A 27,254-nucleotide genomic window follows, 5' to 3' on the forward strand; every position below is an offset into this window, starting at 1 on the left:
ACTATACGTTTAGTAAAACCTTTCACCTGCTGCTTTTGTGAGGTAGCTTAATAAAAAAACTGCACCCGCCCCGGCATCATCAAGCCCCACGCTTCTGCATTGTCCATGTACATATATCCATATGAAAACAAAGCAGCAAGTAACTTGATACTTTAAGTCTGCCACTAATGTGGTGAAAACAAACGGTGAACTCCAGGGGCCAGCAGGGCGACTCTTGGGAGTCGTGTTTCTTTGCTGGTGGCGAACCAATTTACCTTTGATGCTGTTCGTCGTGCTTCCACACACACAGTCATGAGACCTAAACCCGCCTCGAACCCAGCATTGTCTAAAATGTAGCTTGTAGGTGGGATTAAAGGGGCACCAGCGGCGCGTTTTCCTCGTTCAAAGGATACAATGAGGTCCAAGGTGAGGGTGCCGAGGCTGCCGATGAGCCAGGGCAGGTGATGGATCAGGTAGCTTTTCTCGGTCTGGCCCTGATCAGGGTTCTTCAGCAGGACACTCAGGCCGTATGTAGTGTTTCCCAGGATGACCAGCGCAAAGAGGAAGTAAGACAATCCTCCCGTCGACTTCCTCTTGAACTGCCGGGAGATGAGACATCAAGAAGGGAAGTGAGCAAAAGATCAGACAATGTTTCAGACATTCCTTCTATGGAATGGGTTCATATTATTTCATCCTCCCGTGCTGTTGCGTGTCTCTCTTATTATTTTCCCATAACTGTAAATTACATTTTTAGGGCGAAAGCCCTGTTGTTTTTCGTAAAAAAATGTTCTTAGTCGTTCGACGTTCTTCTTCTTACGTAAAGTGATTTTCCTTTTTGGAGGCTTTATCATATTCAAAACCTCATGAAAGTGGATACACACATGTCTCCCGGCGACAAATTTCGTATTCTAGTGGAGTCGCGAGTGGGCGTGGCCAAATGGCTCGAGAGCGCCCCCTACAGAGATGCCCCAGCGGCCACATTTACCTAAATTCACCAAATCCGGTGGACACGTGTATCACACCTGGACGCACAAAAAAGTTACATCGCACCGTTACGTCAACTCGACAGGAAGTCCACCATTTTGAATTTAGTCGCCATTTTAGGCGATTCTTACACGTTGTACTTTGTCGAACTCCTCCGAGGGATTTTGTCGGACCGACTTGAATTTAGTTTCTATGGATAGAAAACATGTTTGGGATTAAATCTTATCAAAATAATTTGTTTTCATCGATGCGTGTGCCTGTAAAGAGGCGGCCATTTTGAGCGTCTCGCCATGAAACTAGGAGTTGTTTTAAATCTTATGTACATGGACCGACCTTCTCCAAACATCACAGGTATGATAACAGCCCCGCCCTGAAGACCCCTGTGGGGTAATATTCGCTCATAGTCATAGCGCCCCCTGTTGGCCACCGGAAATGACACTTTTCATACTTTCACATTCTACGGGGAGACGGCGCGCGGGAGTGCGAGGGCCCGTACATCACTGCTTGCAGTTTTAATTTGTCTTTACTCTTTGAAACCCACTGGATATCCGACACTGTCTTTGACCTCTATGTCACATTTTATGTTTAGTATTGATTGTACAAGACTCGACTCGACTAGATTTTTCTTAAAATAAGTGCATTTAGAGAAAGACTCTGAAAGTTTGCAATGTTGATGTAATATTGTGATGAAAATACTTGCTCTAATTATCTATGTTATCCACTTATTTATAGTATTAGCATACAGATTTGCATCGGTTGATGTCTACTGCCTGCCGTATGCAGCGTATAGTACTAAATAATTGACACAATAGTAGCAGAGGCCACTTTGTCATACTCACATTAGTGTACATCTGTGGAAGTCTGGAACAGAGGTAGAGCACTGACGACACTGACCCAATGCAGAAACCAATAATCTGTTTCGTGGTAAAAGCCTGAAGTGACAAAGTGGCAGATTCAACATTAGAACAGCAAAAAAAAGCCAATCATACATTAAAAACTTCACCTCCTTCAGATTCAATTTAGCAAATGGATATCAGTAACATTAACCTTGATGTTGTGTTAAAATACATATTTTTTTAATGCTCTTGCAACATTGCTTTTGAAACTTTGATGCCAGTAAAGCCCTTATAAATTGAATTAAATCGAATTGAATTAAAAAGAACTTACTTGGATGGAACCACTCTCAGAGGTTGAGAGAAGAGAGCGACTTCTGAACCCAGAAGAAATCATTTCCTGTTGGGTTCCAACCCCGGGGAGGCGAGAGAGGCTTGTGGTGAAGCACAGGACGCAGACTACGCCCACCACGTGTAAAGCCGTCCTGCCTGATGAGAGAACACAACATCTGGGTTCACCATCAGTACTGAGAAAGACATCTCACCACATTCCAATAGATAAGAGTTACTGCCTCAAAGGTCGCCAGAAAAGGAACAAACTCCGCAGCAATATGAGGCATGTGATGACATCTTTACAGGTCGCACGGATTACCCTCTTCCTCTGTCAGGACTCATGCTGGATCTCGGCTCATCAGCAATGATATAAATAGCTGATCCACTCAGCAAAGACAAGACTGGTCTTAGAACTAAAGGTTGTAACAACTGAATAATTCAAGATTATGACTAGTTTTACTGTTGGGGATAACATGAACAAAGGTCAATATCTGGACTCTGGAATGCAAATAAGGTACTGAAACTTACAAAACAAAAGGGAGATATTTAGTTCATGTGGACAATTGAGTAGTAGAGCAAAAAAAAAACAACCACTCACTTTCAGCTCTGTTCTTTATCTTGTAGTACATATACATGCCCAGCATCACCAAATCTGCCAGCACGTAATAGATTGCTGTATATTTCTGTATGACAAGGAGAAAGACACATTAAAACAAAAGTTAGATTTTCTTCACACAAATTTGTATTTCATGTGTATCGTTTGAGCAAAAGAAAATGTTATCTGTCTATTTCTGGGCAGGTCATTGTTGTGCTGAATCAATTATTCTGTTGATAAAATGGTCGTTAACAACTTGAATAATCAATTAATCATTTAAATCACTGCTCAAGAAACAAACAGTAATTACCTGGTAAGAGCTCTAAAATGTAACACTTTGGTATTGTTGGTCTTAATATTACAACACATACATTTTTGTTTTTTAAATCAAAAAAATGATACTCTTAAGACATAATGTCTGAATTTAAACCATTTTAATGAGCATTTATCACTGCTTTCAACATTTTATGGATCACCAGTTTGGCCTGTACGAGACGATTTATAGATCAATTGATAATATTCTTGTCATGGAAGAAACACTCCAGTCAGGCAATCATTAAAATCCCGACAAGTCACCTGGAGCGGAAGCTGATCTGCCAAAAAGGAGCCGACCAGGTTGCAGCTGTCGCCGGCCAACCACAGCAGCAGAAACCAAACGGAAATAGCGCTGTCCATATTCCCTCTTTTATACGAGCTGTAATACTGTCTGCAAGCGGAAAGAACAGACATAATTATACATAGAAACAGCAAATGCACTCTGGGAGGTACAGACACAACAACACAACAACACAACAACACTTACGGAACTGAAGACATCATGAAACAGAGGATGGACAGGAGGCCGAGGTAGACGCTGGCCATATCCCGCGCATCCTGGGCACACTCCCCGAGTCCGTCCCAGACCCATTTGGACCCATTGGGACACAAAGTAGTGAAGTTTCCTGCAGTGGTCCATCCAAAGGGGTTGCGTGTGAGGACTTCATCTGACCGCATGTTCTGTCGGGGAGAGAAATCTTCAATTCAAAGTAACTTCCATCTTCGGCTCTCTCAGAAACACCAACACAAAGGTGATGTTTGCGTGGTGCCTCAAAGAGAGCATAAATATCTCAACCGTGTGGAACAGATGTGGAGTTAGCACAGCTGCATCACGCATCAAAAACAACTTCACATCCGGATCACAACTGTCGACTTACATGTTTTCACCTCAACGAGGTCGTAACGGGGTCAAAGGTTGTGGAAACTGAACCCGGTGTAAAAAAAACAAACAGCCGGATTAAACCAGATGTCTGTTGTTGTTCCGCTGATTACATCAAGACAGTGGTGGCTCAGTGAAGTGGAGGTTTGAGTAATTACATTTATACACCGAGCGACGCTTTGAAACTGTGTTTTCACACAAAATACACTCAACAAAACCCCGAAAATACAACAAAAACTACCAAATAACGGACCCTTGCAACGCGTATGTAGCTTTCACGTCGAAAACACCAACAAAATACCACACTGGATATGAATAAAGCATCAAATGAGTCTTGCCTGATGGAGAGTCCGACCAAGTCCTCAGAGGAACAACAACGTCTCAGACACTGGGACGTAAACACGGAAGCAACCAATGAGCAGCCAGGGCTGTGCCTGCGAGCTGATTGGTCGTTTCTCGAAAACGTCACTTATCATGTGACTTGGACGTCCGCCTGTGAGCTCCAAAACAGACCAGAAGGGCCTTCAAAATAAAAGTCCGACATCACCCAACAGGGTGAAATAACGATCATATCCATCGATTGCATTCTTCCAATCTATCGGTCATATATGTTAAAACACAGTGATTTTAGATTTTTAGATCTCATTTCATTTGAGTGTTAAACGCATGATGAATTTGAAAGTTATCACTAGATGACGTTCTCTGATTGATTAAGGCTGAGGAACGAGCTGATGGTATGTTTTGAGTTCAATGTTATGTTACAGATCTGTAGGAGTGAGGCGATTTAGCGGAGCTCGCACATCTCGCATACTCTCGTCACATATCAACAAGCCTCGTTATACTGGATTATTTGGCCCCACATGGTCATTCAGTCATTAGTTGTGAGCCGCCAGTAGTCCTGTGGCCTCCTACATTCTTCAAACTAACTTTGCATTTTAGTATGCGGCTGTGAAGAACAGTATTATCAGATCCATAAAGGTTAATCCATCTGGGACATTTTTCGTCAGTATTATCTTGTTTACTTTAACAAAGAGAGAGAGAGAGAGAGAAAATGTCAATAGTTTGTTGTGACACTTTTGGAGCCGGGACCTTTTTCTTCGACATGACAGGCTACATTTTATTTTTTAAAGACGATGAGGAAAAATCCTACCTGGAAAAAAAAAACAACCCGATTAAATCCAACAGCGAGTAAAAAGGGAAAAGATAATACGTGCTATTTGTCGTATGACGGAGGTGTCAGCTGATGCTCGATCAGACTGCTGACTCAGCACCTCGTTTAACAGAAGTCAGCTCGTGCGGTTTTACTTTCAGATTGGCTGCAGGCGTCGCGTCAGTGATTACAACATAAGACAGGGGACAGAAATGCAGAAGCCGAGGCAGCATTTTCTTTTATAGAGCCAATAGCAGCGGTGGAAGGACAAGTCAGATCCTTTACTAATGCGAAAGTACAAGTACAGCAGTGTGCAAAAAGTCCAATACAAGTAAAAGTCCTGCCAGAAAAAAAAAAAAAAAAAAAAATCCTTCTTAAAGTACAGAAGTATTAAGAGTACAGCTTTTGTCCCTATGACACATATAAATATATAAGACATGACTGGATTATTAATAGTCAGGCTGTTGTAGCGGCTAGTTTGAACTACTGTATATCCAGGGACAGCAGATAAATGTGAGGTTGTCAAGACAATTACTGAAAGAGGAAAAACACAAAGTTCTGATCAACAAAACTGTTTTAGGGTTTTTTTGGGGACTTTTTCCCAATCAGTGATTTTTGCTCAACTATTGAATAATTTGAACATTTACTGAAATGAAAGCATGTGAGAAGTTTAGAGGGTAAATTCCCTATTTGGTGAAGCTCTTAACAACTTTCACACATTTGAAATTTGACCCTTTTTGGAAGAAACAAAAGGGTGAAAACCGCTTATTCATTCATCTTTAACAATGTGTTGTATCGTAAAAGCTCGTTATATTATCCATCGTGTCAAATCTTCATCTGAAAAGCAACCGAAGCCGTCAAAATAAATGAAGTAGAAAGTACAATTTCTCAATTTCAAAGTATAAAGTAGATTCAAAGGCTCAAGTAAAGGAGATCAAACTAATACCCGGGTGTTACTTTCTACCACTGGCTGATCATGACTTCTTCTAACGGAGTACTGCGGGAGTTCAAATCTTCCACTTTATACGAGATTAACAAGACACCCGATATGTCCGGTTATTTTGTTTCGGACCTTCTGTTGACTCTGTTGTTGACCAATAATGTGCATGATTTGTTAGAAATGTGTTTATTGTGTAGCAGTAAGTCAGTATTAAGCGCCACAGAACTTACTAGTGTAAATATAGAAGGATGTCTGAGCTCTTTGTAGCTGCTTCAGTCAGAGCGTCCTGCTATGAAACGTGGAGGCTCACCGGCACAACTTATGGGCACACGTGAACCAAATAGAGCCACGTTGTTAGTACCACCAGTGATCTTCCTGCTGTACCTCCGACAGGAGGCCGAATACAGGGCGCACTGGTTTCTACAAAGAAATCGAACTGTTCAAATGTTGCACATGTATTTTGTTATTGCTGTGAAGACGACGTGTGAAACCCCCCCCCCCGACGTGTGAAACCACATGACTCGACACCATCACGGCTTTTGTGAGAAAGTTTTGTGCCAGATCTGGCGACCCCACAGCTACTCCACACAACACATTTCCTTCGAATATATTTCAAGAACAGGTTTTATTGATGACGCACCCAAACATCTATACTGTAGGAATACCTTCAGCCGGCTAGATTCTCTTATGTACATTACGTTTCCACAAAGTCATACAAATACTTGGTAGGCTTCATGTCAAAGAATAGATATAATACATTAAAACAGAACCGGGAATTCAAATGTTTTATAAAGAAATTATCACAACAAATCTACAAATGAAAATGGATGATAGAAAAAAAAAAATGACCAATTGCTAACTACTGCAAAACAAGTCTTACTCCAAAATCTGTACAAGCGAGTTGAACGTCCGTTAAACGAGGAGGAAAACCTCTATTTGCTGTCCTCGAGAGTTCTCAGAAAAGCAGACGTCTTGTGTCGGTGACGGCGATTCTTTCAAAGGCAAAGATGAGATAAAGCAGAGTTTGTACAGAAAAACCTCATCCTTTTTGTCTGCTGCCTCAAAAAATGAATATAAAATAAAAAGAGAAGTGGAGGACGTGAGGAAGACAGTTTGTCACTTCTCTCGGTTCTCACTTGATGTGGAACAACTTCTCATCCGTTTTCAACCGCTTGCGTCTGGGCTGTACGAAGTCGTCCTCAGACTCGTCCGTGTCGTTGTCCTCCTTTTCCTTTTCTTCCGTGGTTTCAGGTTCAGGTGCTTCGGGGAAGATTTGTCCTGGGAACATCTCCTGCAACTTCTCCTCAAAGTACACGCTGACCGCCTTGCCCGAAATCGCCATCTCCGATCCCACCTGTCAGAAGAAGAGGAGGAAGAGGAGGAAGAGGAGAAGAAGGAGTGACATGGATGAAGAAGGTGTGGGCGTACCATTGAGTGGGAAGAATGAATGGGTTGAAGCAGGGAGGAGGAAGAGGAGAACGAGGAGACAAATTAGATGTGGTTAAGGTCTGGTGGCGAGGGGCCCCTTGGTCAACCTTGCTGTACAGAGCAGGGATATCCTGCCGCCCTCCTCCACTGTGGCTCCACGAAGCATTTCTATCAATTCACTGAATGTCAACAGCTTCAATACGGCTGCTTTCATATTTTCTACTGAACTCTTAGTTCAATGAATCAACCAGTGAGGCTGAAATACAGAATCTGAACCTTTAATGCTATTTAAAAAAAAAAAAAAAAAAGTTTTAATACCACTGACATAAAAAGCAACTCTGTAGATCTTCCATGGACAGAAAAGCCTAAATGCCGTCCAGCATCCATCAGAAACCACTAATAACCTCGCCTGCTATGGCTGGGCGGTAAATCAACTTTTTAGGGTATCAATATATTGTCAAACGAGCCCTGAGCTCAGAGGTTCACTCTTATGAAGAGCTACCAGTCCCTTAGATTTAGAAAGCACAAGATCTAAAGTAGCGAAAAAAAATTCCCCTTGTGGGATTAATAAAGTATCTATCTATATATTTCTATCTATCTATATGAAATCAGAACTGATGCTCTTTTGCTTCTAAAATGGTGAACTTGTGGTCAAAACTACAAAGGGCTGTGAAAGTCAAAACTCAAGTTTGGGCTTCTCGCATGCAGACGGCAGCTTCACTCACATGTTTACACACTTTCAAACCTACACAAAAATACCTGCTTTACAGTGAACAAAGCTCTTCAACCTCTCCTCTCATCATCAAAACAAACTGCATGCTGGCTGACTGGACGAGCTGGAACCACTGGAAGTGAAGGGGTTTATGTGAAATGAGGAATATACTGAATTAGTTGTATACGCACTAGTCGTCTTTGTTTCTGTGCATACGATAGGCCTTAGTGTCGACTTACTATTATCTAAAAAAATATTTAAAGCCATTATTTTTACAGAAAATCTTGCAGTTGTATTCTGCATTAGTCACAGATTATTAAACTGCGTCATCTCTTTGAATTTTTTTGTAACTTTGAGCCCCATGGTTCTCTGAACTCAAAAAATTAAAAGAAAAAAGAAAGAAAGATTAGAACTAAAATATCGCAATTACTTTTCCTCCACTTGCAATCTTACAACCTTTTCCTGCCCAAACTTACGGCGCGATTTTTTTTTAAGAACAGCCGCTGCAAAAACAAAACAATCACAAAAATGTATAAATACACTACAATCGCACATCTTTTGATTTTCCACTTATTCGGCGTGGAGAAGCTTACTGACACGATCCCTTATTCTCACGTTACACTCATATTCTGTATCATCCAATGACAAGACTTAAAAGTGAAAACACATGCAAGCAAAATAGAAATAACATCCTTTTAAAAGTGAAAATATTTAAAATGAGAGTAAAAATGAAAGCAAAACAAGTCCATCTAAGCAGCCCAGGGTTTCTTATGTTTTGTTCAGCCCACTTTGAAAACGCTAATTCCTCCCTGTGGTCAACTCATTAAATCGACACGTCTGAAGGCCTCTGAAGGAAATTCCACCAAAATCAGACAAGGAGACATTTTTCAGGACCTCCAGACAACCTGTAATCTATCACGCTGTCCCTACCCACCTTTCATTAAGATGAATGAAATCAGCCTTCCCAAGAGCAGAACAGTAATTCACTTTCCACCCTTCTATGCATAATATTTAAAATTACAAACTGTATCACGGCCCCAGTTCGCTGCTCATGAATTCTTTACGCTTCGATAAAGGGCACAAACATTTCTTGGAGCCTCAGTGGGAGAGGAGAGGACATCTCTGCTCTATTCGAAACGGCTTACCTGCGTATTAATCTGTTTCTCCTCATCATAAACCTGGATTATTCGAGACATCTAAAAGGGGCAATAACATTACAACAAAGACAGTGAAGCAGCAGCGGGAAGAAAAGAGTTCACAGCACAGGCAGGTTAGATAACAACAGATCAGAAATCTGTTTATGGCCTACTGTCCTCAAATATGAGGTGTGTGTCCCCAAGTTGTTCCTGCAGAAGTTAACAGCAAGTAAAAGGTCACATAGGCTACAGGAAACTACAAGAAACTACAGGAAACAAGTGGTAATATTAGTTCAGGAATCCAACCAATTCACTTTTGTGTGGCACATTTATCATTTCACCATATAATACACTTGGTTGTTTTTTTTAACAGCCACATTTCGTGCGTCACCATTTTTATGTAGATAAATGCACTATTGAGAGTGTGTATGTTGTCTTTAATGACTCGATCATATACAGGATCATGCACATCAAAATACTCAATAATTATTGATGGATTCTCGGAAAAAGTCTATTAACATGATCAAAGGCTTCAAACAGAACAACTTCTCTTATCCAATGTTCTGTTTTATGGAGGCAGTGTTGTATCAGAACATGTAGAAAATGTGAATAAATGATAAATAAAGCGTTCGCGTTATCCATTTCCCATAAAAAACAAAGACTCTGTGCTCCTCAGCGCAACTGGGAAGCCTTGAATGACTCTGCTGAGATCAACAGTCACGTGACAAACTTTCACCTGAACTGGAAGGTCGAGAACACAAGAGATGGGATGCAGAGAGCAGTTTTTAATTTCAATCCTACTTCTAACCGGGATTGTGTTGTTTCTTTCCGCAGGAGGTGCAGGACTTGCTGTTGCAGTGAAAAATGACTCCACAGTCAGGAAAAATGGAACCGGAGCAAAGCAACGCTCGGCGACTGTTTGGAGTTCAGAGACTTAATATATAAAAAAAAAAGCGACTCTTTGATGGATCGAGTTGTCCAAGGAAGAACAGTTTCACACGTTTTTAAACCACTAATGTTGCCGTGTCACCCGAATGGCGAGTCGTCACTCACTCGCTCTTTACTTTCTAATTACTGTATTCTAATGACATTGCAGTGATATCAGGCTGAAATGTCTTTCGTTATATCATAGCATGTCATTTCAACTAAATGTCTTGAGTGTTAGCGACATCCTTCACAGGTGAAGACCTTACTTGCTGTTAAGTTCAGGTACGCTATGATATTGCGTGGTGAGTTTGTCCAGCGAGGCTCCGAGACGTTACAGAGAAGTGATGTCGAGGAAGTCTGAGTTCCACACGTTGTTCACGTGGTGATAAAGCAGAAGCTTCCCGGTGTTGTAGGAAGGTGTAGTACATGAACATACAGTGTACTTTGTAGTTGACCCATATAGGTGACACATTAAAAGCATGAGTGTATGTAAATGTTCCAGTACACACAGAAAGTACATGACATCATAAACAGCATCTCAATGTCAAGAAGCAACACAAATAAATGCATTCATTATACTTCAAAATACATTATATCACTAGGGTTGCAACGGTATGAGATCGATGACCGTCTCTTAAAACATATCATCAGTGTACGGTATTTCACAATTATATTTATTATCAGTTTAAATGATCATTAAAGGAGTAAAAACTGAAGGCTTTTTGGATTAAACAAAAGCTTTACTCTTTCTTTTATTAAACTGAAGTGGGTCTTCATTTTGAAAATAAATGAAATGTTTGAATGTAAAAGCAGGATTTTACTGTAGTTTTACTCTTTTCAACTGTTTTATATCTGCAACTAATGATCAGCTATTTTCACTAAGGATGTTTTTTTTTTTTAAATTTAATATATTGTTTGGTTTGAAAGATTCAGAATATAGCGAGTAATGCCGCCACCAGTGCTGTAAACTATTATCAGAATAGTTGCCAGTTCACTGGAGGTGCACGACAGCTCAGCCAGACCGAAACCGTCTGTACCGTAAACTCGCTCATACGCGCGCGTCAGAGATTACCGATAGATGAACAGATCGATGATGCAGATGTGGCCGGGCCGGGATGTGGGCAGCACATCTCGCGACCCATTTTCAAACGTTACAAATAAAACACGGTTTGATCTGCGCGGAGGGATCCTCGAGCATGTTGGATGTGTTTCCTTCCTTTGGTCCTCGAGGACAAGCCCATGTTCATTTGTAAGACATAAAAAGGTATCCCACTTTGATTTTGCTTTCTCTGCTAAGTGTGTGTGTGTGTGTGTGTGTGTGTGTGTGTGTGCTGCCCACTGTTGAGTCTGACAGGCAGGCAGTGGAAGCTGAGAAGGAGAAACGCTTTTTACATGGCATGATAACCAGTATACCGCTGCAACCCTGCATATCAACCAAGAACAATGTGGTGAAATATGATGTTAAAACTATCACATGACCACAGCTATCCATTAAAAACACACTTGTCATTGTGATACACAGTGTTAATGGAGTTCAGACAGTGTACCTGCAGCCAGTGTGAAGAGAGCACAGTGACAACGTAACACTCGATGCTCCGACAGCCAGTGTTAGTTAGTGGAAACAACTGTGTTGCACAATATAGTCCCTCAACACCACTTCTCACTTCCCTCTCCAAGATCAGCCCGTCTTCAAAGGAAGTTTAGACTCGTAATAATCATTTGCCTCGTCATTTTTCAATTTTTCAAATCAGCTGGTGGCCACTAAGACTTCAAACCATATCAGTCTAACCCATGTCTGCATGCACATATAAGCAGATGCCATTCCCCAAAAGCAGGCTCAAGACTCGTGCTGCTCACCTCATTGTACTTTGCACAGTTTGTGAAGACCAGGCGCATGTCGGACACAAAGTCCAGGATGGACTGGTAGTAGTGCGAGCTGCGTAACTGCAGCTTCTTCTTCACCTTCTTCAGGTCCATGGGCTGCTTGATGATCTTGTAGTAGTTGGGCACCTAGGTTCAACAAAAGTGGGTCAGATAACAGCTCCGATTATTGCATATGATCGTTTCTTCTTTCCTTTGGCAGTGAAACAGAAACATAGAAATCAAACGATTCTAAAAGGCAGCAGAAATCAGCTCCAGCAAACCAACCCTCAAAACAAAATCAGTTCAAGTTACAACATGTGCTTAAAGTTGTGAGGTGTATATCACTATGCAAAGGTGGAGCGCAAGGATCTGCAACCACACTGCTGTCCAATATACATACAACAAATTCAACTTAAAACTTTAAGTAACTCGCATAAAACCCATCAAGAGGCTCTCTAAGATATTTACATACACCAAAACTCTGTTATGCTGCCAGCACAAGTTCAAATACTCCGATTTCTGTTGATTACAGGTTGATCTGAACCTCCCTGTTCAGTCTGGTAACTGTAGCTTAAGAGTTTCTAAAATCCAGTTCAAAAGGAGACAGGAATAAGAAGAACAACAACTTTAGGAGTTGTTCGAGGGATTCAAGCATTTACAGTGCACCCCGAAACACTATTGTATTGTTTAAAAAAAAATTATACAAGGACAAAGACATGCCAAAAAGGGCCTGAGCTGTAAATAAAATGTGGTCAAATGTTGTACTAACGGAGGAAAACAAAAATAAAGCTAAAAAAAATATATATATATACAGCAGAATTTTGTCAAAAAAACCAAACAAGAACATTTTCTTTTTGCCCCATCAACTTTGATATTGCAAATTTCCACAGACTCATTTCAACCCTCCTGAGACCTGATTTATATTTATGTACATTATATAAGCTACAGACCTGTGGAATGAAATTAACTTCAGTCACCCTCAAAGGACTTTATGAGTCATATAATAATAATGAGCCTGCACAGAGCTAGCTCATCAATTATTGATCAGAGGAAGAAATTATACAATACAGTTTAACGAGGAAAAAAATGTCCACACACCGGACACAAATTAGGTGCTTCCAGGTTTGTCAGAGCTTTAGAAGATGGTCCTGGGTTATAAAAAAGAGGAAACATGTCTTGGCATTTTAACCAGGTTTATGGTTAGTTCCACAATGAAGTAAATGGGCTTTTATTTTTTGCCTCGGAAATGTTCTGATTACTGTGTGAAACTGTTTGGGAAGAACAACGACGCAGATGAGAGTGGATGTGGACTAATAAAAGAAATGAAGAATGATGAAATTTTGCTGCAACATGAGAAATAGAAGGAAGGAGAACTTTTATGGGATTCACGAGGCAACTGGAAAGCTGACCAAAATGTTTCACAACGCTTATGACGGGCCATCAAGTTGTAACAGGTATGACCGTTACAATTATTACATAACGGCCCGATCACAATTATTTCAGCTGGCTGCAATCATTCTGCAGAATAAAAAAAAAAAAAAGCATTCATCTGTAGAAAACAGCTGGATTAAATGAAAAAAAAAAAAGAAAAAAGGCATATTTCCAACAATATTTCCACATATATTTTCCAACATTTTTCCAGGTTTGACTGGAGCTCTTTTAGTGACGTTGTTTTGTTGCTCCCTCTCCCTCTGCTCTAGTTAACAGCATGAGAGGAAAGCACCAGAAAATGATTATCTCAAGGCGCCTAACTTCTAGTGTTCAACAGAGTGCATTTTGATGAGCATTTGCTGGGGGCACATTATGGTTTGAAGCTAAATTAAAAACGAGAGGTCGTGATTTGTGGATTCTGAGGTTCAATGCCAATAAATGCCTCCTCTTATTCATAATATCTGTATTAACAAACTATGATTGGGCTTATACTATTGTGATGGCTTGAAAAGAACAGAAAAACACGAAATATTAACCGCAGTTATTTGTAAATTTGTATATTGGCATCTATAATTTCATGATTGTGACGGCGCTGGTAACTGACAGGACTGTGTGTGTTTGAGAGTGTGTCTTGTAGAGCCACTTACAGAGCTTGGAACAGGTTCCCTGAAGCCCATGCTGAGCTCATGACAGTAGATGTACAGCAGGAGGCGTTCACATCTCTGCAGACAGGGAGAGAGAGAGAGAGAGAGAGAGAATTAGCTGCTTCGTACTCTTCATGAAGAAGGTCTGGGATGGGGTGGCTGTACTGACCCGTTGGTCCTCAGGACTCAGGGCCTGCTCGTCTTTGATTTTCCTGCTGTCGTCACAGTACTCTATTTCGGGGTTGCTTTGACTCCGGCAAAACGTGCAGAGAAATTCCCCCCTGACGCACAGAAATCACACAGAGGACATTCAGAACAGCTGGAGGAGTAAGGCATTTAGACATGTTACTAGCTTCAGGCTGACGTGTCTGTCTGCAAGTACGGAGCTCTAACTGCAAATTAGGAATGAATTTGGTCAATGTCTCAAACATGTTCGTGTGTTTGTGTTGATGTAAAACAAGACTGCATCACCAAAAAAAGTGAGCCGTACTGATCACTTACGTGGGGAAGATTTTTATGGTGGGAACGTGGCATTTCATATGAAACACTTTGGGACAGCGGTCACAGCATAGCAGGTCACCACCGTTGATACAAACAGCGCACCAGTCTTCGTTGGGGTCGTCCTCTTTCCCCGTTCCAGCGGACGTCCCGCTCTCTTTGGTCTCTGTTCCGTTAGTGAGGGGAGCGCCCATCGTGCAGCCGCTGTTCTCCGTGGACGACGAGGTAGTGGAGGTCAAAGTGGTAGATGAGGAAGAGGACGCGGCTGCATTGGAGCCGTTCAGTCCAGAACAAGGTGTGTCCGACTGGGGTTCCGTTTTGATGCGCTCCCCTAGAGCTCTGAGGGCATCTTGGCCTGTAGATATGGTTCCCAATACAGGAAGGGGGCTGTCCTCTGGACTGCTCATCTGGGGGGAAACACACAAAATCATTAGATTGTTTTAACACTTCATAATAATAACATTTTCTGTTACTAATATATCATTGAGAAGTGTGAATCTCAGTATATCCGAGGAAAAGACTGACAGAATCTGTCTTAAATGTGGACCTTTGTGTAATCTGAGTTAAGTTGTTGTCACCAGTGTGGAGTTGAATTTCCACTTGTTGACATATTTTTTTTTACCAAACTTTTCAAACTGATCTTCCTGCACCCCTGGACCTTTGTTTCCATAATGTTGGAAGGAGACTCCTTCCAACACGGTTTGCCATATCATGATGTAAACTGACAACAAGCTCAAAGCAGCACAAATAACCAGCTGCCAGTATTACAGATCAGTGCAGTCTGATGTCATCACTTTCCAGAACCCAACGGCCCGTTTTAAAACTGGTGGGTGAAAAGACGCGCTCATACCATGCAGGCGCTCCTCCCGGCATCTTTGCCCCGCTCCGTCTTCAGAGTGGAAGCTGGGCAGCTGTAGCTTTCCTCTGTACCGGGCTCCTGCTTCACCCTCACCTGCTCCACTGCACCTCCTGGCCCCGCCCTCCCTGCAGAGCTACAGCTTCCCGGACACAACACAGGAATCTTAACCGTTTTGACTAAACCCGTTTGTCGAGCACAGGACAAACATACAATCACTTGTTGTTACTGGAGCTGCTGGTTAAGGTTAGACAACAAGGGAAAGATTGTACTTAATAACCGTGTTAACTATGAAATCTATGAATGCTAAGTTCTCGTATGAAACGAGAGGTGTCACAACGTCCACATCCTGTCGCTGAGTTCCTGATTTATGCTGCAACACATGAAGGGTCAAACCAAATGGTGAAGATACATATATGTGGCCGTTTCTGAGCATCTGATGTTTGAGCAAGTCTGTGTCAATATTTCTTCATTTTTGCGTGCCTTTGATAGTGTTATTGATTTTTTTTTTTTTTAGCAGTGTCACTCACTAATGCGTATTTTCCCTCCACCTCAGCATTGACCGAGTTTTATGAGCTGCCATCTTTCATTTAATTGCTAAGAAATAAAGATGAAAGACTTTCCTTGTTACCCATCTCCCTGTTTTCACAAACTTTATTATTCAAGTTCTCATCATTAGTTCCAATGTGGAGGGAAACGGCCGAATGCGTGAATTATGACTGGATTGTGGGGTAAAAGATAAAGAAAGAAAAACAATGCATTATATTTAAACGACCAAACTGCACGACGTTGTAATGTGCGAAGACTTGTTTTAAACTCCCAGTCTGGTCTATGTACAATTCTGCTGTCAAGCTTAAAATCACACAGATTGTCAGTATTTGGAAAGTTAGAACTGTTTCATCTTTAGGCTTTGTCCTTCAACACTTTGAAAATGAAATCAAATCATGGCTTTTGTGTTAAAAATGCTCCATAGACCACCGTTTTTTAATTATTAATGTCACAATTCCACTTGATCAAAGTTACACGAGTAAACTTACTGCATGTCATTGAGTGTTCATATATATTTTAGGTGTGGTATCAAATTAGTAGTATTGAACGCAGCTCAGTTCGTACCGCCTAACAAAATGCTAAATTGCAGAGACTACAACTAGCTGTTGAGCTGCTATTCTTTTCAATTTTAAATTATTTCCATGCTGCACGTATTTTTGTCGTGCACGTATGCCACATGCCAGAGTATACTCTGCCTCCTGACACAAAATGTGTTCTCCATTAATGCCACCGGTGTGACAGTTGACATAAAACAAGGAGCTAAATATAGCTCAGTGTAGGCAATACCAATCAGTTTGAAAAAAATGACTTCCCTGACACCGATCTTTGAGATCTGCTCGGGACATCCCTACAGCTCATATTTTAATGGACTGAACAAAGTCTTTAAACCTGCGATTAAGTAAACCAGCACAATTGCTTTTGCTACAGGTCAAACGTACACTAGTGCACTAGCAAATCTTTTTTAAATTAAGGGCAAAGTGTTCTGCTCATTCAATAGCTTCAGACTCTCTTACCTGCCGCGGCTGCCTGTGCTGGAATTGCTAGAAGGTCGTGCTGGCGTGTGAGTGTTGGACAGACCTGCAGACAGAAATGAAACGGGTGATCAAACAGCAAAGGTAACTTCTTGTACAAGTACATGAAGGTTGTTTAACATGTACACAGTGATAAATGAGAAAAATCAGACATTTAGCACAAAAGAAATAATTAAGGTGCAAAAATTGGGTAAAAAAATATAGTATATACCATTTTATAACAAGGTAATGACATATAGTTTATCATTATACAGCAATTTAATTCAAGAATGTCTTACACATTCAATAAAACTATTTCAACTTTCAACTTGAAGAATGCAGGAAGTAAAGCATGAAAGGACAAACAGGAAGCTCTGTTGGAGGTTCTCCCTGAACATGTGGGTACCTGAAGACCCAGGAGAGTGTGTGGAGAGTCCAGGTGAGGGGTTCATGTCCATCGAGCCCAGCTGATGCTGCGTGCTGGCTGTGATGTAACGAGAAAGGAGGTGTCCAAGGTTGCTGGAACCTGCATCCTCCAACTAGTGATGCCAGAAAAGCACAATGGTCGAGAAAATATGAACAGAGAATCATGTTACTCAAAGAGTCAACAATTGTTCTAAAAGTAATATATTAAACCTTATAAACAACAAGGGAAAATATAACAATCCAAGAGATTAATATTTGTAATATTTTCTGACCTGTTAAATTGGACTTTCCCTGTACTTTGAACTTTCAGTCTAAGCTACAGCTAAATGTCAGATCATTAGTTGAGTTCAGAGCTAAAAGACACACAACCAGATCAGTTGGCTTTAAAAGGTGTTTTTTTTTTCCAGTTACAACTTTCTAGTAGAATAAACTCCAACACTGCTAAATTGGAGACACTCGTAGCTTAGATTCATAATGCAACTTCTGTAGTTTTGAGGCTGCGTGTGTTCTTTTGAATAAATGACTTGATGTTGATGACATTTTTAGAATAAATAAAGGTAAAACTGATCTGTCTAGGTTATATATATTTATCTCAGATATATGTACTCATTCTACATCAAAATGATTATGTGATACGTTAAAGAAACACCATCACATTTTAAATGTTTTCTAAGTGATCATTTTATAATTCTTTAATTTAAAACTGTAAACAACCGTGGTTAAACTGTGCTCACTTGAATGGGTGGGATCTCAGGAAGGCAGGGCAGGTTCTCAGGGTTGGTGACGGAGGGGATGAGCTCGATGGGACCTATGATGGGGCTGGCAGGGCCTCGGTGAGCATGGGCACCGGCCATACTGGCACTGGTGGGACTCGTGGGGTTGGCATTGTGCAGGGACGCGACCGGGAAAGGCCCCGCATGTCCTGGGTTGGAATGCTACACAGAACAAGAGAGAAGGAAGGATGGAGGAAAAGATGAGCACCGGAAAAGTGGAGAGGAAGAGCGATGTCGGGAAGATAGAAAGAAGGAAGTGACGAGAGGAGGGACAACAGCAACAATGAGGGGGGTCATTCACTGAGGTTTTTTAAAAAATAAAATAAAAATTGTTGTGTAAACACCATGGTTGCTTTCTCATGCATTCGAGTGGCCACACATGCTACACAAGACACATAAATGACAAAGTAGGAAAAAGGTGCCAAACCCCTGATTGTAGTAAGAAACGAAACCTTGGGTGGCTCATCTCAGATTCTATAGACATCTGGACAAAAAGAAAAAGGGGCTAGATATAGTAGAGGTGCCTCTTACCTAGTCTCACATGCATGCAGTGAATGTACTTTCATACTGAACTGTAAACATTACTTGAGCAAACAGTCAGCTTGATATGGATAGACACATTGGTGAGGCAGAGCTGAATGAAGACTTTTGCAGCCTCCTCTGAAACCACCGTTTCAGTTGGCTCACCGTCATCTTGCCTATAAAGGTCAGGTATGCCTGTATTTAAATATAATTCATCACATTGACATTTCATTTGCCATTTGTGTGCACAAAATTAGGATAATATCTCCTGTTCATGGTAATATATATTCTGAAGTAAAATCAAAACTTTACTGACAAATAGTTTCTCGTTCACTTTGTAGACTAACCCTCCCGATATTGTACTGAAACTGAATGCTAAATGGGAAATGCAGAAGTCAAGACAAGAGGGCAGATGTAACATGAAGTCGCCCTTTTCCACTGCAGGGACTTCACAAAACATAATGTTAGTGTGTTGCCACTGTTGCAGGCTTCAGCCTTGTTTCCAGTGTTAACTATCCACAAGTTCCTGGAACTGGATTTTGGCGCTGCTCAAGATGTGATTGTATATTCAGGTTCCAGTACGTTCAGGGCTTTCCGTCAGCGCCGGCCTATCGTGACAGTAAGTTTTCAAAGTAATTAGATAGCTGCAGTTTTAAGTGTAATGTGATCAGTAATAATGCATTTTCAAACAAGAAAATGGAATGTGCACACAGCAAATGAGATTTCACTTGGATTAAATTATTTCATTTTAAATATGGCATCTCAGAACACAATACCTTGGAAAGTCAAGATAGATAGCGAAACCATCAGCCTCCATACGGTACACCTCAGCCATCAATCACAGACGGACTTCAAAAGTATTTTCTGAGCAACACGTGTATGTTCATTTTAATACAGATTTTGACCAATAAAATCTTTTTGAGAGTTTAAAAAAAAACGCCAGTCATAATTTGCCATAAAATACCAAAACTATCCTGTTTATCTATTTCAATGAAATGAAACCAGTGTGTGTTTGTACTAACTTGTCTCTGTAGCTGCATCATAGGGGTGTACTGCTGCCCGTTATGTCTTGGCTGAGAGCTGGCCATTCGGCCCTGTGGTGGACCGGGTAGGCGCATGTGGTGGGTGGAAGGGTACATGGGGGGACCGGGGCCACCGTTCATACCCCCGGGCCCTCTTGGTAGCTGCTGCATACTGATGAGTCTTGGAGGCTGGTTAAAGATAAATTGTGCGTGAAAATCATATCACTCAATACACACAGCAATGGAGGATTATATAAACAGCAGGCACTCTTCGGAGTCAAGCAATTTAAATAACAAAACCATTTAAAAAAAAAAATCATAATTTGTGCAGTCATAATAAAGCCCTCCTGCAGATAGAAGATAGATAATCCATCACAGGGAACATGTCATAAGTTCTTGTCATGTGGTGGTGTTGTGCTGCGTTCTAGATGTCTCTGTCCTTTAACGCACCTCTAAGGAGAATTTTCAGTTCCTGCTAATCAATTCATTACCACACCGCATTATGACTTTAAATGTAAATACAAGAAACTATTTACTTGTTATGAACTCTCTGAAATCATCGGATGATTCGGATGATAATTGACAACAATGTTAAGCAGGTCGTTTGTGGTTAATGAAAACAGAAAAAGTATTCATTTAAACGATGTACATGTTCTTCTTGAGATATTTCAGTCAGTGATCATCAGTGTGTTCATTTTGGATGAGGCTCTCAAGGTGGTCTGTCACCAAATCCTCTCAGACGCCCCCCTTAAAAATAATTATAATCAAATCTGATCCAAAACTGAATGAATAAATATATTTAAAAAAAATTAAGAGTGAAAATGTAACTAATTAAATAATCATAACAGTCATAATAACAGATTTGTAAAGTTTAGTTGAATTAGAGCACAGTTTTGTTTTCTATTCCAGTGTGGTACCTTGACGAGTGTTTTCCATACCTGCTGCTGAACCAAGGGGGGGCCCGCCTGTCGGACATGCTGCTGGGACATTTGTGAGGCGATGCGCATCTGTTGCTGGATCTGCTGCTGGTGCTGCTGCTGTTGTTGTTGTTGTTGTTGCTGCTGCTGCTGCTGCTGCTGCTGTTGTTGTTGTTGTTGGTGTTGTTGTTGTTGTTGCTGCTGTTGGTGTTGGTGTTGTTGTTGTTGTTGTTGTTGCTGCTGTTGCTGATGATGCTGCTTCTGCTGTGCATAGGCTGCCTGCTGCATGTGCTGCAAGCGGAGCTGGGCAAGATTGATCTGACCCTGGTGTTTGCCTGTGTGACCTTGTCCTGGAGAAATAGGCGGTCCTCCGACCATCATGTTGGGCGGTGGAGGTGGTTTTTCAATTACTAAATTACCTACAACGACAAGAAGGTGGACGTTAGTGAGCTGAATTGGAAGAAGAGCGCATGCTCTGAAATATTCCTTCATCTGTCACAAAGAAATAACCAAAGACTGAGAGTATCAGATGCTCTTTGTCTTAATCAGAACAAATTATTAAGCAACTGAAAGTCAATAATTAATACAGGAAATACTGATTGATAAGGGATAATTAGGTAACAAATTTCTCTCACCTAGATTCACTACATTTTTGGCCCAGAAGGTGGGGTCACAGAAGAATCGCACAACTCCATTGGCCTGTGGTGCCGGCTCCAGTCGAGCCTTGAAGAGCTGGCGAAGCTGGAAAATAATCTAAATGCAAGCACAGACAGAACAATATTCCTCGGTTACTGAGCCTGACTACGTGACAGCAACAAATACCCCATTTGTCAACATGCCCTTTGGCAGCATTACTGCCTAATCCTACAATAACACTAGCGCAATTATCTAATTTGCAGATGGTCTTGGGGGGGAGTGGTCTAATCCACAGGACAGCAGCCTGTCTTGTGTGAGTAAAGAAAACAAACCCACATCAACGTAATTCGGGGAAAAAGGAGACCGTTCAGCAACTTGAAATATATCTCGCCAAAACTTGGCCAGCAGGTTACTTCAGACATAATGCAGTGTTCATAGACTGCTCCTTTATACAGGCTTCAGAGACTGTTGTTCACACCTGATGATGTTCACTTTGTGACGTGTTCTGTCACAAACAGAGGCAATTAAGATCAACTCAAGAATAAAAAAAAAAAAATTCAATGCAATTCTTTTGATGTACAACAAAATGTTGGGATCCTCTCAAACTCAACACTTTTCCCTGGTTGTAAACCAGTCATGCCATCTGATGTCAATTTTGTTTTGTTTTTGAGCCCATAGTCAGCTGTAGCTCCTTAAGCTGCAGAGAAACATACCAGCCTCTTGCTGTAGAGCAGCGCGGTGCTGCTGCCAGTAGTGATGGCCCAGTGGCAGAAGTTGAGCACGTGGTGGATCTGCTGGGCCAGCTGGGTGGTGTCCTTGTGCTGAGTTACAAGCCTCACACTGCGCTCTTTGGTCACACTCTGGACAGAAAGTAAGATTACTTTGGTTAAGGAACGGATGTTTGTGAATTATTGATAGGTTAATCATCTATTCATAATAATATCATTTATCTCTGTGTGATCATTTGTGCTCAGACAGCTAAAGATAAAAAGTCTGTCTTATTTTATTTTAGGATTTTAGGATTATGATGATGTGACTCAGCCTGGGCCAGCCAAAGTGTGAGAGTGTGTGTATGTATATGTATGTACAGTGGGTACAGAAAGTATTCAGACCCCTTCAAATTTTTCACTCTTTGTTTCATTGCAGCCATTTGCTAAAATCAAAAAAGTTCATTTTATTTCTCATTAATGTACACTCAGCACCCCATCTTGACAGAAAAAAACAGAAATGTAGAAATTTGTGCAAATTTATTAAAAAAGAAAAACTGAAATATCACATGGTCATAAGTATTCAGACCCTTTGCTCAATATTGAGTAGAAGCACCCTTTTGAGCTAGTACAGCCATGAGTCTTCTTGGGAATGATGCAACAAGCTTTTCACACCTGGATTTGGGGATCCTCTGCCATTCTTCCTTGCAGATCCTCTCCAGTTCCGTCAGGTTGGATGGTGAACGTTGGTGGACAGCCATTTTCAGGTCTCTCCAGAGATGCTCAATTGGGTTTAGGTCAGGGCTCTGGCTGGGCCAGTCAAGAATGGTCACAGAGTTGTTCCAAAGCCACTCCTTTGTTATTTTAGCTGTGTGCTTCGGGTCATTGTCTTGTTGGAAGGTGAACCTTCGGCCCAGTCTGAGGTCCAGAGCACTCTGGAAGAGGTTTTCTTCCAGGATATCTCTGTACTTGGCCGCATTCATCTTTCCTTCAATTGCAACCAGTCGTCCTGTCCCTGCAGCTGAAAAACACCCCCATAGCATGATGCTGCCACCACCATGTTTCACTGTTGGGATTGTATTGGGCAGGTGATGAGCAGTGCCTGGTTTTCTCCACACATACCGCTTAGAATTAACGCCAAAAAGTTCAATCTTGGTCTCATCAGACCAGAGAATCTTATTTCTCATAGTCTGGGAGTCCTTCATGTGTTTTTTGTCAAACTCTATGCGAGCTTTCATATGTCTTGCACTGAGGAGAGGCTTCCGTCGGGCCACTCGGCCATAAAGCCCCGACTGGTGGAGGGCTGCAGTGATAGTTGACTTTGTGGAACTTTCTCCCATCTCCCTACTGCATCTCTGGAGCTCAGCCACAGTGATCTTTGGGTTCTTCTTTACCTCTCTCACCAAGGCTCTTCTCCTACGATTGCTCAGTTTGGCTGGACGGCCAGGTCTAGGAAGAGTTCTGGTCGTCCCAAACTTCTTCCATTTAAGGATTATGGAGGCCACTGTGCTCTTAGGAACCTTGAGTGCTGCAGAAATTATTTTGTAACCTTGGCCAGATCTGTGCCTTGCCACAACTCTGTCTCTGAGCTCCTTGGACAGTTCCTTCGACCTCATGATTCTCATTTGCTCTGACATGCACTGTGAGCTGTAAGGTCTTATATAGATAGGCGTGTGCCTTTCCTAATCAAGTCCAATCAGTTTAATTAAACACAGTTGGACTCCAATGAAGGAGTAGAACCATCTCAAGGAGGATCAGAAGAAATGGACAGTATGTGAGTTAAATGAGTGTCACAGCAAAGGGTCTGAATACTTATGACCATGTGATATTTCAGTTTTTCTTTTTTAATAAATTTGCACAAATTTCTACATTTCTGTTTTTTTCTGTCAAGATGGGGTGCTGAGTGTACATTAATGAGAAATAAAATGAACTTTTTTGATTTTAGCAAATGGCTGCAATGAAACAAAGAGTGAAAAATTTAAAGGGGTCTGAATACTTTCCGTACCCACTGTATTTGTGTGTGTGTGTGTGTGTGTGTGTGTGTGTGTGTGTGTGTGTGTGTGTGTGTGTGTGTGTGTGTGTGTAACATTAAGAGGTTAAAAGTTACTTACTGTAAAGACTTCTTAGGAAACTGATAAGACTACGTGTATAAGTGACAGACATTTTTGGCAACTGTACACTTTAAAAGCAAGCGTATTTCCACCATTAACTTTGATTTGATTTGTGGAAACCACTCCATATTATGCAGATCAACATTTCAATATAATTTCAGACAACCTCTGCAGGTGTTTTAATGTTTTTTGAATCTTGACTGAGACAAGTCTCTAAGCTACTACAAATATGTTAGCATATGCATGGAGATGGAATAGATCCTAAGATTTTATTACATTTACACAATTTAACCATCACCATGGGATGCTTCTGTAGAGGTAATAGCATGCAACAAAGTCAAACAAATAAATTAAATGAGCGTACAGAAAATGGGGAGGTAGTCGGAAATATGACATGAAGTGAATTCAATGACAGAACTGAGTATGTAAAGAATGGATTTAATATCTATAATAAATGAGAAAGTATAGTTACACAATGTGTTCTTGGATGTCTCATTATAGTTGTATGTATGACCAGAGACCAGACACACAAACAACACAAAGTCCTTTTGCAAACCTTTTACGAACACCTGTGTAATTTCAGTAATGTCAACATAAACTTCAGGAGTGAAATTACTGTTACAGAGAACCAACAAGCAGAGCATGAGCTCTCAAATACATGCAAGTACCGTTCCACATCCATTTCAACAATGCAATTATTTGTTCTAGTGATTTTGAAGCACAATATGAAGGCCAGACTAACATTCATTAATATTCTCTTACCTCCAACTGCTGCAACAAGGACTTGCCCTTCTTGTTGATTTCATTTATAAGAGTAAATACTGCAATTTTTATCTCATGCTCCACCTTCTTGTGCGTCTCATTCAGCTCTTTTAACCTGGATTTGAAAAAAAAGACAGTAAGTGATTCAATACTAGCCAACAGTATATACAGAAATGGTGTCAATGGGGATTACTGGAGCGGAATCTGGTCATGAAAAACTCGTACCTGCTTTGCACCTGAGAGACAGAGTAATGGACGTAGTTCCTCTTCTCCTGTAGTTTGGCTATATGGGACTCAATGGTGCCTTTCTGGTTCTGGTAAGCCTCATCCAGAAACTGGTACCTAGGAATGAGTCACCAACAACTTTTGATGAACTGAATGACTCAAATTAATGACAAAATTAATGTTAAACAGAACAAGAAATGGCTTCAAAATATTAATGAGGTTTCAATGGCAAAAAACTTGACAAATAATTATTTTTTTTACCAAAATGATGCTCTGACACTTTGCATATTATTCATTAGTACTCAAGCAACATACATGAATGCAACTACTGTCTCTTGTTGTCAATTGTAGGGGATTTATGATTTTTATTTTTTATTTAGGGGGGGATATTGAGCTGCATCCATCTGTTGAAGAAACATTTAAACCCACAAATTGCCCCTTGGGCTATTTTAAGTATTGGACATATTATGATCCAGTTGTTGGATTCTTTGTCCCATTTGATGTTTTGTAGTTCTTGTAAATGATATACACCGTTTTCCTTTTTTTGTATATTCCTCAGTTATACCACTGGTAGGAGAGGAGTCTGTTTCTGAGTTTCTTTGGCTGCACTTTTTTTTATGATTTAATCCCTTAGATATTTAGGTTTTGTCAGCTGGATTGGAAGTTATCGTCCATGTGGTCTTGTAAAATCCATTCGGGCACAGCATGTGAAAATGAGCTACACAAATAAACAGGACTTGATAAAAAAAAAAATAATATGGGAAAAAAACTGTTCTTGTCCTTGTTTTACCTCTTCCAAGACCGTGTCTAATGTGGCTCCTTTATCAATCTGCTTGTGACCAACACTTAAATCTTGACCGCTAAATTGACATCAAATCTGCCATGTACATTCACACCATCAGTTTTAGCACCAACAAGCATGTTTCAGATCTCGGCAACTGATTTTTACACTGAAATGAACTGAAACCAATGGGCTGCCTGCAGGGCAGACAGTCAGTGAAAGCCTTATTGTTTGCTGTAGGAAACAGTCAGCACGAATTCAAAGAGGATTCAAACTGTAAATAATGAGCTATGACATGTCAAACCAAAACACAACCAATGCAGAAACCAGAGTTATTATGAATGCCGGTGTAAAATACTGAATGTTGCCACAGTTAATCCAAAAATACTGGCACCCAACCAGATAAAGAAGAAATGGACAGTTCATTAGAAAAATAAAATAAAAGTGTATATGCTGAGCTACCTGTGCTCTTTGTGCTCCAGCAGCTGACAGTCCCTGCAGGTCAAAGCGTCACAAGTCTCACAGAACAGCTTCAGGGGCTCCTGCTTGTGGATTGGACAGAAAACAGGCCTCTGTCCAGATGGACCGACAGACTCTGTAGACACACAGGAGAAAGGACACCAGTGATGCTCAGGAGAAATAGACAGGAACCAATGAAGCATATTAAAGCAAATACATCGAGAATGACAGAACAAAAGAATAACAAAAATAAAAAGCAACAAAAGATTTGTCAAAGCTTGTTCATGATTGCAAACAAAAAGGTAAAAAACAGGCAGAGAGGGCCTAAAAACTCTGTTAAGAGCTTCAGGATGTATTGTCTTCTCAGCCAGAGGTACCATCTATGCAACAAGATCTGCAGCACCATTACCATGGCAACAGCCAATCAGCAGTACCACATTCACTGTGCTTCAACTACGGGCTGTCTCATTCAGGCTTTTGCAGTTTCAGCCTCACTAAGCAGGGATCGATACTTCACTCCGAGGGTCAGCCATCTTACCCGAGCCAGCGTCAGCGTCCTCCTTTGTGCGAATCTTGTGGTCCTTGGTGATTTTGACCCTCTGGTGGGCCTCCACACAGGTCTTACACAGCCATTCTGCGCACTCCACACAAAAGCCGATGGTTCCTGCGTTGTCCTCGCAACTTGTGCACACCTTGGAAGGACAACACCATTAAGCATTTGAAGGAGCTTTACATAGAATCAATATCGACTTTCTCCTGACAAAGTACTTTGTGAACACTTTCGTTGGGACAATGTAAAACATTTTCACTCTCTAACCAAACTAATTCCATACTTTACTACCACCAGGGT

General features: G+C 41.0%; 2 protein-coding genes across 7 annotated transcripts in view; both read right to left on the bottom strand.

Annotated features, from left to right (window-relative positions):
- Positions 1-4,282, bottom strand: part of slc66a1 (solute carrier family 66 member 1) — a 245,126-nt gene extending 240,844 nt beyond the window's left edge. The window contains exons 1-7 of the mRNA XM_069694010.1: positions 3,918-4,282; positions 3,527-3,720; positions 3,301-3,430; positions 2,728-2,812; positions 2,131-2,285; positions 1,803-1,895; positions 393-578 (exon numbers count right to left, since the gene is read on the bottom strand). Of these exons, the coding sequence (XP_069550111.1) occupies positions 393-578; positions 1,803-1,895; positions 2,131-2,285; positions 2,728-2,812; positions 3,301-3,430; positions 3,527-3,717 (840 nt within the window). The 5' untranslated portion in view covers positions 3,718-3,720; positions 3,918-4,282. The remainder of the gene's footprint in view (positions 1-392; positions 579-1,802; positions 1,896-2,130; positions 2,286-2,727; positions 2,813-3,300; positions 3,431-3,526; positions 3,721-3,917) is intronic.
- A 2,333-nt stretch (positions 4,283-6,615) lies between these two features.
- trim33 (tripartite motif containing 33) overlaps positions 6,616-27,254 on the bottom strand; it is a 29,060-nt gene continuing 8,421 nt past the window's right edge. Inside the window, exons 3-21 of one of the 6 annotated variants that reach the window (XM_069694000.1) lie at positions 26,943-27,096; positions 26,408-26,540; positions 25,165-25,281; positions 24,940-25,054; positions 22,073-22,219; positions 21,359-21,476; positions 20,745-21,142; positions 19,807-19,995; positions 18,690-18,746; positions 18,224-18,424; positions 17,470-17,602; positions 17,067-17,130; positions 15,499-15,640; positions 14,652-15,055; positions 14,320-14,431; positions 14,154-14,228; positions 12,070-12,222; positions 9,295-9,345; positions 6,616-7,363 (exon numbers count right to left, since the gene is read on the bottom strand). In XM_069694000.1, the coding sequence (XP_069550101.1) occupies positions 7,142-7,363; positions 9,295-9,345; positions 12,070-12,222; positions 14,154-14,228; positions 14,320-14,431; positions 14,652-15,055; positions 15,499-15,640; positions 17,067-17,130; positions 17,470-17,602; positions 18,224-18,424; positions 18,690-18,746; positions 19,807-19,995; positions 20,745-21,142; positions 21,359-21,476; positions 22,073-22,219; positions 24,940-25,054; positions 25,165-25,281; positions 26,408-26,540; positions 26,943-27,096 (2,985 nt within the window). In that variant the 3' untranslated portion in view covers positions 6,616-7,141. Of the gene's footprint in view, positions 7,364-9,294; positions 9,346-12,069; positions 12,223-14,153; positions 14,229-14,319; positions 14,432-14,651; positions 15,056-15,498; positions 15,647-17,066; positions 17,131-17,469; positions 17,603-18,223; positions 18,425-18,689; positions 18,747-19,806; positions 19,996-20,744; positions 21,143-21,358; positions 21,477-22,072; positions 22,220-24,939; positions 25,055-25,164; positions 25,282-26,407; positions 26,541-26,942; positions 27,097-27,254 lie in introns of all 6 variants that reach the window. The other 5 variants (XM_069693999.1, XM_069694003.1, XM_069694002.1 and 2 more) reach the window with 5 other exon arrangements.

This window comes from Brachyistius frenatus, unplaced genomic scaffold (genome assembly GCF_029030835.1).
Source record: "Brachyistius frenatus isolate BFR_SWC_R1_liver_20210118 unplaced genomic scaffold, ASM2903083v1 Contig_16, whole genome shotgun sequence".
Taxonomy (NCBI): domain Eukaryota; kingdom Metazoa; phylum Chordata; class Actinopteri; family Embiotocidae; genus Brachyistius; species Brachyistius frenatus.